The sequence below is a fragment of the Pelobates fuscus genome, chromosome 6 (assembly GCF_036172605.1).
Source record: "Pelobates fuscus isolate aPelFus1 chromosome 6, aPelFus1.pri, whole genome shotgun sequence".
NCBI classification, from domain to species: Eukaryota; Metazoa; Chordata; class Amphibia; order Anura; family Pelobatidae; genus Pelobates; species Pelobates fuscus.
The window spans coordinates 234,953,316-234,973,301 of record NC_086322.1 but is presented as its reverse complement, the minus strand read 5'-3'; the positions used below and the strand labels follow the sequence as shown (position 1 = coordinate 234,973,301).

At 40.1% G+C, this 19,986-nt stretch overlaps 1 protein-coding gene across 2 annotated transcripts; it reads left to right on the top strand.

Annotated features, from left to right (window-relative positions):
• The first annotated feature begins 14,159 nt into the window (after nt 1-14,159).
• On the top strand, nt 14,160-19,416 carry LOC134565735 (pro-glucagon-like). 2 transcript variants are annotated; one of them, XM_063425381.1, is made up of 5 exons: nt 14,160-14,245; nt 14,794-14,940; nt 15,189-15,326; nt 16,818-16,895; nt 19,308-19,416. In XM_063425381.1, exons 1-5 carry the CDS (start codon nt 14,166-14,168, stop codon nt 19,315-19,317), a joined length of 453 nt encoding a protein of 150 aa, XP_063281451.1. In that variant the 5' UTR covers nt 14,160-14,165; the 3' UTR covers nt 19,318-19,416. The 2 variants fall into 2 exon arrangements, with proteins under 2 accessions (XP_063281451.1, XP_063281450.1); XM_063425380.1 differs by having other exon boundaries at nt 16,815-16,895.
• The last annotated feature ends 570 nt before the right edge of the window (nt 19,417-19,986 follow it).

The window sequence follows — 19,986 nt, the reverse complement described above, 5'->3', positions numbered from 1 at the left end:
GCTGAACATATGGTCCCAAATCCGCTGAAACCACATATCCAGTCCTTTAAGGACATGATGGCCATTGCTAACCCCACGTTTGAAGATACTATGGCTGCTGAAACAGGCTTTAATGATATAAATTTGTGGTTAGAATGGATGAGATATAATGCCAATAAGCACAATAAAACCGCCTGTTATGTATGTGGAGGTGCCCGTCCCCATCTTGGCACCGTCCCTTTAACTATCCCTTTAGAAATAGAAACATGTTTTCTAAGTCTTTTTGCCTTCAATTATGGTTCCAACCAGTCCCTCTGCAAAGCATGGACAGCAGAATACCCTCTCTTAGTTGGAAATGTCAAACCCCCTGACGGAGTTACAATTTACAAAGGTAATTATACTTGCTATACCAACTATGACGAAACTGGTAAATTTGTGGGTAACTTTTCAAAAGGTTATTGTGCCACCTACAGAACTGTCTCTAAACACCTGCTACAGCATCATACCAGGTCACTGGGGGATATTTACTGGTTATGTGGGGATCTACTGATAAGATCTAGACTGGAGATTGAATGGTGGGGTGAGTATGCCCTAGCTAAAGTCATTATGCCTATACACATTATTTCCGATAATCATACTGACACACCCGGCCCACCACATATACCAGCCAGAGCCAAGTGAGAAACCCCAGTAAAAGGCAGTTTTGACCCACATGTTTACATAGATGCCATTGGGGTATCTAGGGGGGTACCTAATGAATTTAAAGCCAGAGATGAAGTTGCAGTGGGTTTTGAATCACTCTTCACTATAGTCACTGCCAATAAGAACCTTAACTGGATAAATTATATCTATTACAACCAACAGCGCTTTGTTAACTATACCAGGGATGCCCTCCAGGGATTAGCCGAACAACTACAAGCCACATCCCAAATGACCTTCCAGAACAGACTGGCCTTAGACATGATTTTAGCCGAGAAGGGGGTTGTATGTAAAATACTACCCGACACCATGACTTGTTGCACTTACATTCCAGAAAACACAGGCCCTAATGGTAAGGTCACCCTGGCCATAGAAAAATTAAATAAGCTCTCAGAAGAGTTGAAAAGGAATTCTGGGGTGACAGATCCCTGGGAAAAATGGTTTGGTTGGATGACTGGTTGGCAAAAAGCTTTAGTTCATATTGGTATGGCTCTACTAATTTTTCTTTTTATTCTCGCTCTTCTCGTTTGTTGTGTCCTCCCATGCCTCAGAAAATTCCTACAGAAGACTGTAGACCAAACGACACCAACCTTTACTCATCTGGAAATTGGTGATCAAGATCTCACATCGCCCTGCATTCCGCTACAAACTCTTCCCTATGACGATGAAGTGCAGAAATTCTAGGAAGGGACAGCTTCTGTCTGTATGGGTTAGTCTACCGTGTGGAGAAGTGGTGGGCAAGCCACCGCGGGATACCCATGGAGTGAAGTGTTCGAGAGCCGTACTGACGGATGAGCTGCAGCCTATTAGGGTCAGATTAGGGATAGACTTGCACTTTGCATTAACACCAAATTAGCGGACATGGGGGTTTTATGTGTCTTTGGGCTAACAAATCTTCTGATACTAACAAATAAAGTTTATCCTTTTTAGTAATTAACACTCTATAGGGGGGACTGTTGTAGAATTATTAGGCCCCTTATAAAATATACCTTTACTGGGCCCCTTTAATACTATACTCTTATATTCATTTCTCAGGCCTCATAGTTTAAATCTTACAAGATTGCTTTGTTCATAGAAATGGCATGTCAGCAGGAAATGCTAGAATCCTGTTAAATGAGACATTGTAGCAGATAGTCTTAATAGAATGTATAATTGCTAAAAAGGCCTTGAGGATACTAACCTTGAACGACTAATGTACCAGTTGCTCATTATGGACAACTGCCAAAAAAAAAAAAAGTGAGCTCCCTCGTGCCAGCAAGATGGTGCTGAAACCTGTAGGAGCTCGTCATGATGTCAGCTATGACATAAGATGTAACACCCAACAGGGAGGGCATTTAATTAACCACTTTACACCTTAGCCAATTGACAATGTTTATTTGCTGATATCTAGATTAATTTCAATGATGTAATTTTGCCTTTAACCCCTTAAGGACCAAACTTCTGGAATAAAAGGGAATCATGACGTGTCAGACATGTCATGTGTCCTTAAGGGGTTAAAAGGGTCTGCGAGCCCGCTTTTTAACAGATGCTAATAATTTTTCTCGAAGTTCTTTTAACCTGAACTCCGTGTGTCAGTGTGAATTTACTTCTGCGTATACGCAATTTAAACATCTCTAATTTGGTCAGGAACAGATAGTCATTCAAACTTATTGGTTTGCCTAAAAGATTCCCTTATCAATTCCATAAAAGAATTATCATTAGAGGGAGTACCCCGCTCCATATTATGGTCCAAGCGTCTGTATTATGAAAAATCTAATTAGATGGACACTCTCTGGCACTTGCATTAGATGTCATGAAGACTTTCGACAGAGTCAGATGACCATATCTATTTAGCCTGCTTGAATCCCTGGGCTTCCCAGAACTGTATATTACGGCAATATGGCCTTGTATGCTGGAGTGCGAGCAAGTCGAATACCATTCACACTGAGTAATGGGACCCGGCAGGGATGCCCACTAACCCAATTATTGTTTGAGATTTCCCTGGAGCCATTGTTACAAGCTATAACATACACACATAAGGGGGGGTGACGATAGTGGGCCAACAATTTAAAGTGTCTGAATACATGGACAACATACTCCTTACTCTCGCAGAGCCCCTCCAGTCGCTGAAAAAACCTCACTGTGTTACTAGACCAGTACAGAGTTCTCTCAGGCTGTATAGTTAACTTGACTAAATCAATAACAATGCCATTCCACCTCTCTGCCCTGAACATGGCACTGATACACACTAGATATAACTTAAAAATCACAGACATAGCAATACCCTATTTGGGTATACAACGCACTGCAGACTATACCCAACTATTTCAACACAATTACCTCTGTTAATTAAGGAGCTTGAGCAATGGACGGACAAACATATCTTGTGGATCAACAGATTACATTCCGTGCAAATGAACATTCTCCTTAGAATACTCTTTCTTTTTCAGACATTGCCAATACGAATCACATGGGGCGACCTAGCAAACTTGCAACAAGCAATAGACTCTTTTATTTGGCAGAGACGACATCCCAGAATAGCACAAAACTTACTTTACAGACCTAAGAATAGGTATGGCCTTGGTCTACCACACCTTCTATTTTTTACTACATAGTGGCACAACTAGCTCATATAGCCCACTGGCACTTCCCCCCAGACCAAAGACGCTGGGTCGAGATAGAATCACTACTCATGGGAGCAGAACTTCCTGAATTCCTAATGTGGCTCCCCAAAGAATACAGAGCCTTTCTGCGGACTACATGTCCAGCAATTCTTAACTCTATTAGACTATGAGACTTGACTGCAGCTAAATACTCACTTAACAGATTTCCTTGACCCATGATGCCGATCCTCCGCAACAGGGCCTTCCCACCGGGAATGAGAATCAGAGAATATAAGGGGATAGAAAACAAAGAGCTTCAGAGATATGTACACCTTTATATTGATAACGAGATAGTCAGTGCAGGGACTACTTTGGATTTCTCAAAATTGGAGATTTTGCAAAGAGTGGCAATGTCAAAACAGTAGCTATCACCCAACTAACCTTCTATGAACGCATGTGTTTCATAGAAAAGCACCCAGCATGGTTAATCTCTCTCATGTATAGCCACATTTGCTCTGAAGCTAACGAATGGGGAAAACTTTGTTACACGAATCATTGGGAGGCTGACTTAGCGGAAGCTCTTGAAGGCACAGACTTGCAGGACATATGGGAGGCATGTGCCAAATCTTCCAGCTGTGTCTCCTTACAAGAACAGTCCTTTAAAACCCTGTTCAGATGGTACACTACCCCTGTCAAACAACAACACATGAGATTAAGTCCCATGGACACGTGCTGGCGCACGTGTGGAGACAAGGGAAGATATATCCACATGTGGTAGACCTGCTGTAAGGTGCAGGACTTTTGGGGGGAGACATTGGATTTCTGCTCCAAGGTACTGCAGAGGTGTCTTACCTTAGATCCCTTGGCATGTCTCCTCTCTAAACCTACTGAGGGCCTTACCAACCCTGAACAGAAATTCCTATTCATGATTTAATTGGCGGCTCATATAGCACTAGCATGGAAGTGGATTAATGCAGAATTGCCCCTACTCGCTCTAGTTATCGCTAAAATAAGGGCCAATTATCTAATGGACAAATTGACAGCCCAAGTGCGAAACACCCTGAAAACCTTCCACAAAGTGTGGGACCTGAGGGAAAATTCCGTGGACTGACTTACACACACTAATCAACTTGCAATAAAAATGGCCAACGACATAGCAGTGCATTTTCCAGTGCCACGGGCAGCGGTGTATTTACCGCAAGGCTGACAGGGCATTTGCCTTGGGCGGCACTTTCTGTGGGGCAGAAAAAAAAAACTCTGCCCCCCCCCCCCCCCGAGGCTGATCTCGGCAGATGTGGGAGGTGGGCGGCCAGGGAGCATTCTGAGCTCTTCACTGCTCAGCAGTGATGCCGGAGCCGGAATATGACGTCACTCCAGCTCCGGGATCACTAAGAGGCGTGTGTCTGTTAGTGAGAGTGTGTGTGTGTCTGTTAGTTTGTGTCTGATAGTGAGAGTGTGTGTGTGTGTGTGTCTGATAGTGAGTGTGTGTGTCTGTTAGTGAGTGTGCCTGTTGGTGAAAGTGTTAGTGTGTGTGTCTCTGTTGGTGAGTGTTAGTATGTCTGTTAGTGAGAGTGTGTGTGTCTGTCAAAGAGTGTGTGTCAGTGAGAGTGTGTATGTCTGTTGGTGAATGTGTGTATCTGTCAGTGTGTGTATGTGTGTGTTACTGAGAGTGTGTATCTGTCAGTCAATGTGTAGGTCTGTTAGCAAATGTGTGTCTCTGACACTGAGTGTACATGTGTCTGTCAGTGAGTGTGTATGTGTGTTTGTCAGTGTGTGTTTGACACTGAGTGAGTGTGCGTCTGTCAGTGAGTAAGTGTGCGTCTGTCAATGAATGTGTGTATGTGTCTTGTCAGTGAATGTGTGTGTCAGTTTAAGTGTCTGTCAGTGAATGTGAGTGTGTGTGTCTGTTTTTCAGTGAGTGTGTATGTTTCAGTGAAAGTGTGTGTTGGTTAAATAGTGTGTGTGACAATGACTGTGTATCTGTCAGTGAGTGTATGTCAGTGTATGCATCAGTAAAGGCGTGTCTGTTAGGAAAAGAGAGTGTTGGTTTTTAACAGGAAGTGAAATTTAGAAGGGGGGGTGCCTGAGTTTTGTTATGCCTAGGGCAGCACAAAACCAGAATACACCACTGGCCACGGGTTCAGTTTCTGTTTACTTTATCAATATAATTACTTTTATTTAGAATAAGTTTCCTTTGTACAAGCCACTTAGCTGACCATGAGGACACAGAGAGAATGCCTCCGTACAATAGCACACTTACTCAAACACGTTTCCTTAATTGATCACGCCAAGTGAAGCAGGTGTACTTATTTTACAATCAGGGCAGGCGCCACCTGTAAGGCGACCTAGGCAGCCGCCTAGGGCGCAACTTATCAGGGAGCGCCGGATCCCTGTCCCCGCTGTGCCTCCTCATGCTGCGCCGCCTGAGCGCTTATACAAGCCTCAGGCGGCGCAGCACTGCTGCATGGAGGGCGGCCGGGTTTGAGTGACCGGCAGGAGGGAAGCGCAGAGCGCTCCCTCCTGCCGGTCTCTCCATGTAGCGTAGCCGGGCGGCGCAGAACGCGGGACAGGAACCTCTGTTTCCTGTACTCGGCGATGTGGACTGTAACTGTTTATTTGTTATAAGAAACAGGCAACTAAACCACTGTAGCGGTACTTACCTTATCCGGGGGCCAGCAGAGGTCCTCTATTCCCACCGCGTGCGGTCCTGCACAAGCCCCGCGCGGCACGTTCACTGTTCAGACGAAGGCGGGCATTGACTATCATAAAAGCTGGCTAAACAGTATTCCTAAAAGTCAACTTTTAAGATTAAAAAGGAACTGCTCAGACAAAGAAATCTTTAAAATCCAGGCGAAGGAAATAAAAGAAAAATTCATTGAGAAAGGATACGATAAAGAAAACATAGAAGAAACTATAGAGAGAATAACTAATATAGATAGGGAATTTCTAATTAAAGGCAATACTCCAAAAAAGACAGGATATACGGATAAATAATTCACATTACCAATAGTCTTAGACTATAACAATAAAAACAAACAAATCAAAAAGATTATCAACAAAAATTGGCACTTATTAAAAGAGGACACCATACTAGGTACCATTATTCCGGATAAGCCAAAAGTAATATTTAGAGGGGCACCTAACTTAAAAATGCAACTTACAAAAAAATTCACGAAACAGCAGAAAAGCTCCAATGCCCTTAATAACTTTCTACAAACTAAAAAAGGATTTTACAGATGCAACTGCTGTATAGCGTGTAAAAAAACTAAAAAGATAGATAGACATACCTTAAACTTTAAATCAAATAACATCAATAAAATTTATGAAATCAAAGACACCATTACCTGTGAGAGCAAAAAAGTTATATACCTCTTAGAGTGCCCATGTGGCCTACAGGATATAGGAAGAACTATAAGACCTTTAAAAACCCGAATAGGGTTTATATCCATTTTTTTTTTTCACTTCAAATTTTATTTTTATTTTTCAACATTTTATGCATAGCTTGCACAGAAAGTTAGACAAATCAGCATTTTGTGTGTGGATTCTGTTCAAATATACTTAACTTAGTAAAATGTTGCACTTCAAATTTATTTTATTGCCAAAAGTGATTACTGTTTTATCCCTCTTTTTATGGAAGTAATCTTCTCTTCTTTAACTCTTCCTTATATCATCCCTACCTCAAAGTTAGGAATATTCCCTATATTGGTTGTCTATATATATTGGGAGAAACAGGATTCTAGGGTATATATTATACCTGGTTCCTTTAATAGTTATGAAGTATATTTTTATATTTTTTTTATATATTTTTCTTTAATTCCATATAAATTATGTCTACAATTCCTTTCCTAATAAGTGACCTAAATATACTACTAGAATCTGCTTCTCCAGCACTGATCACTATGGGCTATGTTTTCCTAATAAGTGACCTAAATACACTACTATAATTTGCTTCTCTAAAACTGATCACTATATGCTATGCTTTGCATGCCTCACAGAGAATGTTAATAGATTCTATTGCATTTGTGCATTGTAATTATGCACTTTAATATGGTTGCTTCAAAAGACTGCAGATTCCAGCAACCGTCTGCGGCACGCCACTTCCTGTTTCCGGTTGACGACCGTGACTATACTAAACGGACACTGGGAAAAACTACATTTCTTATCATACACTAGTACTCGCGGCACATCACTTCCGTTTGACGGCCGCGATCTAACTGCATTACCAGTATGGACGTTTGTATGTACTACATCTCCCAGCACACACCAATGGTCGCGCCGCGTCATTTCCGGTCGACACCCGCGACCAAACAGGAAGAACAGCACCACACCAGATAAACATCACCTACATAAACCGGGCGGAATGCCAAGGACACTTTTGATAAAGCCCAAACCCAGGCGAAACACGTCAAGGATAGGACTTAAAGCTATACTACATGTTTTATACTTTTATATATATATTTTTGAAATATATTTTTTATTAATAAATTTAAGCTTTTTCCTTAAAGGGAAACTCCAGTGCCAGGAAAAAGATCAGTTTTCCTGGCACTGGAGGGTCCCTCTCCCTCCCACCCCCCAATCCCCAGTTGCTGAAGGGGTGAAAACCCCTTCAGTGACTTACCAGAGGCAGCGACATGTCCCACGTCGCTGCTTCCTCCTCCCCCGCCGCTCCTCCTTCTGCTTACGTCGGCCGGTGGGCGAGACTGGTCCCGCCCGCCGGCCGAGGAGACCTAATGCGCATGCGCGGCAATGCCGCGCATGCGCATTAGCGCACCCCTCAGGAAAGCATTGAAAATTAATTTCAATGCTTCCCTATGGGGAATAGAGCGATGCTGGAGGTCCTCACACAAAACCTGTGCTAAAGAGCAGGAAGTTCCCTCTAGTGGCTGTCTAATAGACAGCCACTAGGGGAGGACTTAACCCGGCAAGGTAATTATTGCAGTTTAAAAAAAACTGCAATAATTACACTTGCAGGGTTAAGGGTAGTGGGAGTTGGCACCCAGACCACTCCAATGAGCAGAAGTGGTCTGGGTGCCTGGAGTGTCCCTTTAAATCCTTTGGCTTCTGCATTTCTCCTGGTGCTGCTGGTTTCCTGCTATATCCTCTGGTGGGGATTATACCACCACAAGCTATCATCACCAGAGCAAGTCATTGCTCTGGATATTGTAAGTAGGATACCTACATTTACCTATATCACTTTTAGTTTATGATACTGTACCATTGGTCTGTATATTTTGTTTTTTCCACATACATACGACCGCTGAGTCTGGACCTCCCGATATCTTCAGATCCTAAGACGGGGATTGTACCGTCCAGGCGCTATACAGCAGAGCTCTTAGCAGCTCTGAAAAGTGTGAGTTTGCTTTTCACCCACAGTTTACTCTATATATACATCATCATAATATCTATAACATACTGCACTATTATTTTTATTGTTATTTCCCTTTGAGGTTTTTACATGCTGTATAACTCAAGAACGATATGTATGTATGATATGATTATTTGATCACTTTTCTTTTGGCGCGGTCTACCACTATTTTCATTTTCACATTCTCCATATAGCAGGTATTGGGAAGTCCTGCAGGTTTACTGCTGCCTTTTACATCTATTGGTTTTTAGTGAGCGCCTATACCCTTCTTTTTTACTGACTGCGAGATGCGGTCACGTGTCCCGTCTAGCTCTAAGAGCGTGCCGCACGTCTCGGGCACGCTCTTAAAGGGACAGTGGGAGCCGAAAGGTAAAACGGTCTCCCATTGGCCCCTGTCATTCCACATTCCCCATACACACATTTTGGGGGCGTAGATATGACAGGGGCCAATCAAATTAAATACTAGGGTATTTATACTTGCCTCTCCCTTTACTCCCTGCCGTATCGTGGTTTCTGTTTCAGTTCCCTTTAGTGCTTGTATTGTTCAGTTGTGATTTTTCGTGCTTGACCTTGGCTTTGTATTTGACTCCGTTTTTATCCTTATCCCTGTTTTGTCTTGTTTGCCGGCTTACTGATTTCTGTGTACCAGACCTTGGCTAGTTCTTGTTTTCGCTGTCTCTTTGTTCCCTTGACCTCGGCTCGTTCCTGACTCTGTCACTTCTCTGTTATACGTCGAGTCCGGCCATTCTAAGGTCCGGTAAGACGTATCTGCTTTATATTGTCAATTGTTGGACTAAATCTTGCGTGTTGGGGTAAACTACCGTGACAACCACTTATTGCATATGTAATCTTATCATTTGCCAATAAATAAAGAATTTGAGAAAAAAAAATTGCTATTAGTAAGACACCTAAAAAAATTCTCAGAACAGCCCGCCCCTGGTCACACACCCCTCACAACCCTAAAATTAAAGTGTACCTCTTTGTCCATTTGAAATGTTGAGAGGTATGTGATCAGAATGGACACTCTAGTGAAGGGACTAAGTCTTAATACCTAGGGAGAGGGTGAACACATATAGTTTATAAACAGGCATTGAAACTAAAAAAATATAGCTAAAGGAACACACTAAGAGAAAAATATAGTCTTACATAGTAGAGACATAAAGGAGGCACACCCTGAACATGCTATTTGCAGGAATGGTGCTGCCCTATTGACCAAAAATTATACATAATACAAATTAAGGAACAACGCACACATAAAAATACATTTCTAATTTTTACGAGGTTACTTAAAATGACATATCTTAGCAAACAAATATGGGGATTCAGTAACGCCATTTGTGTCAATTCCACTACTACGTCACAGTACCTCAATATCAGTGGGTCCTATACTAATGACTAAACATGAGAAATGTACATGCTAACTTGTATGTAATACTTACTTCTTAAATGACTGTAAGAGACTCCTCACTTTATGCTTTCCTGTGGTCACCTCCAAAGGGGCACCAATGTAAGCAGCCTTGTAAAATGTAAAACTGTATTTATGTTTTTGTGTGCGCTGTTCCTTTTACTGTTTTTTTGTATAGATTTTGGTATTTACAGCAGCACCACTGCATAGAAATGTATGTTCTGGGTGTGCCCCCAATTCCCATTTTTTCTGTGATTCTGTAGATTTGGAATCCAGACCAATTCCAATTTGACTGAGCATCCCATTTATCCACTACAGTGAGGGAAAAAAGTATTTGATCCCCTGCTGATTTTGAACGTTTGCCCACTGACAAAGATATGATCAGTATATAATTTTAATGGTAGGTGTATTTTAACAGTGAGAGACAGAATAACTGTCTCTAATAATAACAAGACTGAAATCCTGCAGTACCCACAAGGTCCCCCAGCTCAAGAAAGCACATGTACAGGCCTGTCTAAGGTTTGCCAATGAACATCTGAATGATTCAGAGGAGAACTGGGTAAAAGTGTTGTGGTCAGATAGGACCAAAATCGAGCTGTTTGGCATTAACTCAACTCGCTGTGTTTGGAGGAGGAGGAATGCTGTATATGACCCCATGAACACCATCTCCACCGTCAAACATGGAGGTGGAAACATTATGCTTTGGGGTGTTTTTCTGCTAAGGGGATAGGACAACTGCACTGCATCAAAGGGACGATGTACAGACATGTACAGTCAAATCTTGGGTGAGAACTTCCTTCCCATAGCCAGGGCATTGAAAATTGGTTGTAGATGACAATGACCTAAAACACACAGCCAAGGAAAAAAAGGAGAGGCTCTAGAAGAAGCGCATTAAGGTCCTGAAGTGGCCTTGCCAGTCTCCAGACCTTAATCCCATAGAAAATCTGTGGAGGGAGCTGAAGGTTCGAGTTGCCTCGAAACCCTAATGACTTGGAGAGGATATGCAAAGAGGAGTGGGACAAAATCCCTCCTGAGATGTGTGCAAACCTGGTGACCAACTACAAGAAATGTCTGACGTCTGATTGCCAACAAGGGTTTTGCCACCAAGTACTAAGTCAAAGGGGTCAAATACTTTTTTCACTCGTTGACATGCAAATTAATTTCTAACTTTTTTGACATGCATTTTTCTGGATTTTTTTTTTTTTTTTATTCTGTCTCTCACTGTTAAATTACACCTACCATTAAAATTATAGACTGATTATTTCTTCATCAGTGGGTAAACATTCAAAATCAGCAGAGGATCAAATACTTTTTTCCCTCACTGTATAGGTGCCCCTTTCCAACGTGTTTAGCAAAAATTAATCAATCTTTTTCATTTAAAACAACATGTTGTGTTCTAAGATAATATCCTGTGTTTTCGAATGGATAGTTGGACTTCAGTATATACCTGTTTGATTGCTAATGTTGAATATAGCTGGACTCATATTGACACATGGGTAAAGAGAAAAATGATTGAATGGTGATGATGCAGGTTGCTAGGGTAGGTTAGCTCATTTGGAGTTCTATTTGAAATGAGATGGTATTCCAGAAATTCAACAGAGTCTTGATTGAAAACATTGGTTGGAAGTGAGAATCTCTCATTATACATGAGAATTTAAATTAATATATTGGTTTTAACTGCATTTTTAACTACTGAAAACTGCTAAGACACAATGATGCCCTTAGGCAAGGGTTAGGCAACCATTGGCACTCCAGATGTTGTGGACTCCATCTCCCCTGACACTGTGTTATCAGTGTGGCTATAAGAGCATAATGGGAGATGTAGTCCACAAGGTTTTCTATCCTTGTCTTATGTGCATCTTACATGTATTTGGTGCAAGTAGTTTGAGGGGCCAATTCTGTTAGAACTTTGTTATTTAGGCATGAGAAAGCCACAACATCCTGGCACGAGTATTGCATGAAAAGAAATGTGTGTTGTTCCCTAGGTATAATAAACAAATTGATGCCCTACATATCTCAGGGATCATACTTTATCCTAGTAAGCCAGAGCCACCCTCCTTTGGATTTATTGACAATAGACCTCAATATCCTAATAAATGCTCCAAGGCAATTGAAAAAAGCATATAGGACTACACAGAGAGAACAAAAAATGGTCCAAAGGTGTATATATAATAAAATTAGAATGAAATTATATAACATTTTAAAATTTAAAAAATAATAAATAAGTAATAATATTTGTATTTATTTTTTTATTATTATTATTATTATTTTTTTTTCAAGCATAAAGACTAACTGACATGGAGGAGCATGCAATCTAAAATCTAAATCCCAAGACATGTGCTCACACAGGTGCTCTTTTGTATGAGATAGAGAAAATGTCTACTAAACAGTGGTAAATTGTCTTCTGTAATCATTAAGATGGCTAATTAGACTTAAGGTTCTAGAACTGGCTTTACATTGTCGACCTTGGTTCACAGTTATTTGACCTGGTGTATCACATAGATGATTATATTTCTCCATTCATGCTGGTAGAATGTCACGGTAACATTCTGTCCTCAAGCTATGTGATGGAGGCAGGGTAAAACGTGATGGACCCATAGTAACAATCTACAATTAGTGTTGTATAAACTCACTAACAGCCTGCAATATAATCTGGCATATGGAGCGCACAATAATTGTGTGTTTATTGATTAGAGTTCTGGTAAGCTTGTGATATCTTGGGAAGTACCACTTTGATGTTATCAAGAGGTTTTACATGGAAAAAGCCTCATCTGAGATCTTTAAGGCTCATATAACTAACTAATTTAAGTTAAATTAATTGCTGCATAACAGGTCCTGCATTTTCCAGTAGATCAGCTCAATGAGTTTAATGAAGCAGGAAATATGTATCCGACTTTAGACACCTGGCATGTTTATGCTCAGCCAATGGGAATAGTTTGAAGTGTATTTAAGACTGGATTTCACCCCAAGTACAACCAAACTACTGAACACCACTCACAGTAAGTAGTCTTTATGTTGTTTTTTGTTAATCATGTCTAGTTACTGTTAAGATGTATACTGCATTAGTAATCTGGACTGGACCATGAGATGCTGGCCCACTGTAAGAGTTAGCCAAATAGTCAAGACACATAAAATAAATCATTTTGGTTAGCTTTATACCTGAGAAGCAAACATTTATTAAGTTAGACTTTGCTGGAATTGTTTTAAATCTTAAAAAAAAAATTCAAATATTTTAGCTTCTTTCTCATTTACATCGGTTATGAGTATCGGATACCAATTGTTCTTTTATTGTGGCTATGTTTTATACCTTAATATTACCTCCCAATTCTACAATCCCATCTTCTTATTTGGATTTACATAATGCTATGTGACATTTTTGTTCCTTAACTACAAGGTTTTAAATCTGATGTTATAGTTATAGTTATATAGTTAACACCCAACCTACATACAGATTGAGAGGCTTAGGCTTGGATTAGAGCCTGTGACTATGTCTAATGCTGTCTAGGTTCTTCTACGCTGAGCCTCTAATTATTCAACTAAGCATGGTGGAAGCTTGCTTTGCCCATTTTGCATTGACCTAAGCTGTGGTCAGCTGTAATAGGAAACTGTAGGCACAATAACCATTCCATCTCATTGAATAGGTTATAATGTTGGAGTCATCTGGTGCTGTCCCTCCTTTCAGTGTTAAACCATTCTTTAAGTTAAAGTTTAAGGTTCCATGACCACCCAGAGAACAGCCGCTAATGGAGGTATGAGCAAGACAGAAACTACACATCTCTTTCTAGCCATGCTGATTCTTAAAATCACAGCAGCCCATTACTGCTCAGGCTAATGCTTCCTCATTAGACAAAGTAGCACAGAGGGGACTTTTGCTTAGCATTAAAACATTAAAAATGGTTTAAATCTGAATGGAAGGATGGTGGTACTACCATGAATTGAAACATTTACAGTGACTACAGTGTTCCTTTAAGACTTGCTAAATATCATGAGAATTACAATTCTGCTGGAACTGATGGTCACACAGTTACTTACAATCCAAACTCATATCCATTCTTTATTTTTATATTTTAATTATTACATTATTATACTCATTATATCGTTTACTTGCATTTACTTCTTTCAGCTCAGGAAGACAATGATGGCTCCAAAATATCTAGCTTTCCTTTTCACATTTATCATCTTTAATACTGTGGATGGAGAAGATACTAAATTAAGGTATTTGAGTCATTGGTATGATTTCAGTGATCCATATAAATTAATCTGTGGCTATGGTATAATAAAGTGATCTAAGAATAGTTTTATTTGTTTACCAATAAATTGTAAGGGTGTAAAGAAAACATGAAAGTAAGTGACAATCCTTAAAATGTGCACTGAGTCAAACATATTGAACAACAATGAAAGAATGCACTTAAACATTCATGGAAGTGACAATGTAATAAGAGATCAGAGTATAGTATAGCAAGTTGGGACTTTCAACAGATAGGTACTATAAGAACTCAGAAATTAGCCCTTTAAACTCCCATTGTGTTTGTAATTGCTACTCAGCCGCAATGTGTGAACAAAAAAAAAATATGTTTTAAGTAACAAATTTATAAGATCAAAGAAGAGAAAACTCAACTCAATGTATGAAATAGAAATTTGTCTTACTCTACTATTAAAAGACTGACTTTATATTACAAAAAGTTTATCAAGCAGAGTTATAACATAAAAAAAGGTGGAGTTCATCACATTGATTAAATGAACATCCTCAATTTATCTTACAGCGAATCAATAAGTAGTGAAGGACCACAGTCCATGCAGAGACGATACTCGGAAGCTATTTTAGCCAGTGATTATAGCAGATCTGTGGATAACATGCTGAAAAAGAACTTTGTGGACTGGTTACTGGGCCGAAGAGAGAAGAAAAGCGAGTAAGACGTATATATATATACTGTATAATTATTTTAAATACGTTAACCTGTAATGATGAGTTGATCTGTTATATTGGCTGTATTCAACTATACATACATGTACATACCAGTATATCACATTATCAAGGCATCCCATTGGCATATTTGAATGCTATTTAAGATATTCAGAACAGAGAGTGTGTGGTTCAGTAATATCACATAGATTGTGACAAACACAAATAATTAATTTGGTCATTATCTTATTTCAGCAATATTTCGGAATCTGCCAAACGAGAGGCTGAATTTCAGTACCCAGAACTGCACATGAAGGACACAGACTTTAACTCAGAGTTAGAAGGTGGCAAGAACTTTCTCAACTGGTTGGCAAGGAACAGACATGGAGAAAGGTAAATCACAAAAATAGTCATAATAAATACAAACACATACAATCTATCTATCTATCTATCTATATATATATCAATCTATCTATCTATCATCTAACTATCTGACAAAACAAACAATTAAACACACTGCATCAGTGCATAAGCATTTCTTATACACATTAAACCATCATACCATGTACAACACTAGAAAGTAAAACCCTGCAAACCTAGTGAAACAGCTTTAACATACTACAACTTGCAATACACAAACTCCCATGTGAAGTTATACATACATTATGCTACAGCATGGACTATATACACACAGCTATAGCATATCATACATATACACAACAGTGTGAAATAAGAGTTTAGTGAATACATCAATGCAACATATCACACATAAAAACATAACATAATATCATATTGGTTATATGCACACACAGCAAGAGTTGAAATTCTGTAGGAACATCTGTAGACATCTGTGAGGTCACAGAATGGGAGGTAGGCAATGAGCAAGACACACTCAAACATACACACTGAACACCATGCAGAACACATACGTACATCATGCATTATACCCAATATACATTTCAGTAAAACCATGTTCTTCACAAATATATACAAAAGCTAAATTACCTCACATAGCTCTACATTGTATACATAAAAAAATAAATCTGCACACACTGAAAAAACTATACAGAATAAGCACATTTACCAAGTATATATGATATTAGGTATATGTATATGATAACATTAGGTATATGTATATGATAACATTATACAAATATATTCAGGGCCTATACAAATCATTGTGTGGAAATCTATTCACAAACCGGACTTTACATAGGACACGAGGTCATGCGTTTAGACTGGAAGAAAGAAGATTTTGTCTAAGGCAAAGGAAAGGTTTTTTTACTGTAAGAACAATAAGAATGTGGAATTATCTGCCTGAAGAAGTGGTTTTATCAGAGTCCATACAGATGTTCAAACATCTACTAGATGCATACTTGCAAAAACAGAATATTCAAGGATATAATTTTTTAATGTGGGGTAATAACTGCTTGATCCAAGGATAAATCTGAGGCCAAGAAGGAATGTTTTTCCTAGCTTGTTGCAAAATTGGAAGTGCTTCAAACTAGGTTTTTTTTGCCTTCTTTTGGATCAATAGCAAAAACCAAATGTGAGGAAGGCTGAACTTCATGGACGCAAGTCTTGTTTCAGCCATGTAACTATGTAATTACCATGTAAATAAAAAATAGTCTCAGGTCCACCAGGCTCTTACTTTCACACATCTGGGTTTCTTCTGATAATGCACAAAGCATGATAAACCCATTTTCAATTGATTTAAACTTTTGCGACAGAAGGGGATAAATACTTTCTTGACTCCAAAATGGCAATCAGATTTTCCCTTGGAATAAGAATACCCAGCATATTAACAATTTCTTATGTTTTACAAAACTAATTTTCAAATACACATGCTTATGCCATTTAACTGTTGTGTTTGTTAACAAGCAGCTCATACAATGAAGCAAAGACTACATTATGTGAAGAAGTATTGGAACTACTCATGTCAACAAATATGTGCAGACTGAGGTAAGTAAAGCAAACCATTGCTGCAAGACCATGCTATGTTCATTTCAGATCAGGGCCAGTGTTTTGCCAGAAGGCAGAATCAGCACGTAACATGTACCAGCTTGTTAAGGGCACATATCCTGGAACAAAAATGTGGAGATTTATTTAAATTGAAGTATTTTTTACTATTCCTTCAGATTCTTTCTAACAAGACCAGTAACTGTGAATTTTTTTTTTGGAGAGAAATAAATTAGATGTCCAGCATGGCTAATATAGGCAGTTCCACATGGTTTTTAGCAAGTGTTTAATTGTTGGGTGTTTCTATGAGTTCCACAGCTTTCACTAGTAACATAGAGTAGTGATATTTGTCTTGTGAGCAATCAGAGATTGTCTGTACAAAAGGTGTGTGTTGGTAGTAGATATGTGGTTTCCTAAAAGGGTTGGAAGAGGTCTGTTGTCTACAAACAACATGTTCAAGAATGGACAATACAGCACTCACATACCATTCACACTCTACAAACAGAAGTACACTTTGAGGGCTATTTACTATTTGACTCAAAATTCAGACCAAAATAGCTGAATCAAGAAAATATTCTCCAAGTCAGTTATGTTTTCAGTTTGGCTATTTTGAGTTTCATTTGAAATTCAACTTCATTCACTTTGATTTCATGGCAATTCATCCAGATCTATTTATGTGCAGAAATACACATATGCATGCCCATATTTATTTACACGTGAAACAGATGCATTACAATAGAAATAATGACAGGCAATAAAGCAGCATTTTTAAAATCTAGTTTTGACAAAATATTTTTATAGTGATCGTTTAATGGGGGGCTTGGCAGGGGCGTATTAGCCGCGAGGCAAACAAGGCATTTGCCTTGGGCGGCATTTTCCAGGGGGCGGCAAAAAACGCCGCCCCCAAATGCCCAAGGCAATTGTCTTGTTAGCCTTGCGGCTAACAGACATGCTGGGCTGGTTGCTGGGCGGGCGGGCGGGCGGCCGGCGAGGGAGCTCTTCCCCTGAGCTTTCTGCTCAGCTCCCTCGCGCGCCGCCCGCAGAGTGAGACTGGGAGCCGGAATATGACGTCATATTCCGGCTCCGCCTCCCAGCCTCACTCTGCGGGCGGCGCGCGAGGGAGCTGAGCAGAGAGCTCAGGGGAAGAGCTCCCTCGCCGGCCGCCCAGCCTGCCCGCCAGTGCCGCCCTGCAGCCACTGGACCACCAGGGAATGGGAGAACCCCCCCACCCCCAGCATTTCCAAAGGTAAGGAGGCTGGGGGGGGGGGGGAGTAAATAAAAAAAAAGTGTTCATGTGAGTGTGTGTGTGTGTGTGTCTCTGACTGTGTGTGTCTGATAGTGTGTGTCTGTTAGTGTGTGTGTGTGTGTGTTAGTGTGTGTGTCTGTTAGTGTGTCTGTGTGTGTTAGTGTGTGTGTGTCTGTTAGTGTGTGTGTCTGACTGTGTGTCCGACAGTGTGTGTCTGTTAGTGTGTGTGTGTCCGACTGTGTGTGTTTGTTAGTGTGTGTGTCTGTTAGTGTGTGTGTCCGACTGTGTGTGTTTGTTAGTGTGTGTCCGACTGTGTGTGTTTGTTAGTGTGTGTGTCTCACTGTGTGTGTCTGTTAGTGTGTGTCCGACTGTGTGTGTTTGTTAGTGTGTGTGTGTCCGACTGTGTGTGTTTGTTAGTGTGTGTGTGTCTCACTGTGTGTGTCTGTTAGTGTGTGTGTCCGACTGTGTGTGTTTGTTAGTGTGTGTGTCCGACTGTGTGTGTTTGTTAGTGTGTGTGTGTGTTTGTTAGTGTGTGTGTCCGACTGTGTGTGTTTGTTAGTGTGTGTGTCTCACTGTGTGTGTCTGTTAGTGTGTGTGTGTCCGACTGTGTGTGTTTGTTAGTGTGTGTGTCTCACGGTGTGTGTCTGTTAGTGTGTGTGTGTCCGACTGTGTGTGTTTGTTAGTGTGTGTGTCCGACTGTGTGTGTTTGTTAGTGTGTGTGTCTGACTGTGTGTGTTTGTTAGTGTGTGTGTCTCACTGTGTGTGTCTGTTAGTGTGTGTGTCCGACTGTGTGTGTTTGTTAGTGTGTGTCCGACTGTGTGTGTTTGTTAGTGTGTGTGTGTCCGACTGTGTGTGTCTGACTGTGTTTGTCTGTTAGCTAGTGTATGCGTATCTGTCAGTGAATATGTGTGTATTTAGAAGGCGGGGCAGGGGGGAAGGGTTGGGTGGGGGTGGCGCGCGCGGGGGGGGTGTCTGAGTTTTGTCCTGCCTAGGGCAGCACAAAACCAAGATACACCACTGGGGCTTGGTATCCTTTGCCTGTTGGTACCTGAGAATTCAACCCTGTTTTGAGCCTCATATAGTTCTGTTTTAATAAAATAAAGTGAATGTCTTATCAGATAGATGGAAAATGTATGATGTAATTTATTGTTTATAACTTTTTTTCCTAGATTCTCGTAATCATTCATTATCTACTTAATTCTTGAAGTATGATGTTTCGCAGCAGGACAAGTCATGGAAATGTTTGATGCTCTAATAATTATCAGTGTTCACTATGTACTCACGATGTAAAAATAAAATATTTCCATTTCAAAGCCATGTATTTTTGTGTTTCTCTTGAAGCAAGACAACATAGAAACATAGAATGTGATGGTAGATAAGAACCATTCGGCCCATCTAGTCTGCTCAATTTTCTAAATACTTTCATTAGTCCCTGGCCTTATCTTATAGCTAGGATAGCCTTATGCCTATCCCACGCATGCCTAAACTCTTTCACTGTGTTAACCTCTACCACTTTAGCTGGAAGGCTATTCCATGCATCCACTACCCTCTCAGTAAAGTAATACTTCCTGATGTTATTTTTAAACCTTTGCCCCTCTAATTTAAGACTATGTCCTCTTGTTGTGGTAGTTTGTCGTCTTTTAAATATAGTCTCCTCCTTTATTGTATTTATTCCCTTTATGTATTTAAATGTTTCTATCATATCCTCCTGTCTCGGCTCTCCTCCAAGCTATACATGTTAAGATCCTTTAACCTTTCCTTGTAAGTTGTATCCTGCAATCCATGAACCAGTTTAGTAGCCCTTCTCTGAACTCTCTCTAAAGAATCAATATCCTTCTGGAGATACGA

Coding starts and splice junctions, on each gene's coding strand:
- LOC134565735 (XM_063425380.1), top strand. CDS start 14,166: ATGATGGCTCCAAAATATCTAGCTTTCCTTTTCACATTTATCATCTTT. Junction 14,941..15,188: donor CGAAGAGAGAAGAAAAGCGA/GTAAGACGTATA, acceptor ATCTTATTTCAG/CAATATTTCGGAATCTGCCA. Junction 15,327..16,814: donor AGGAACAGACATGGAGAAAG/GTAAATCACAAA, acceptor TTTGTTAACAAG/CAGCTCATACAATGAAGCAA.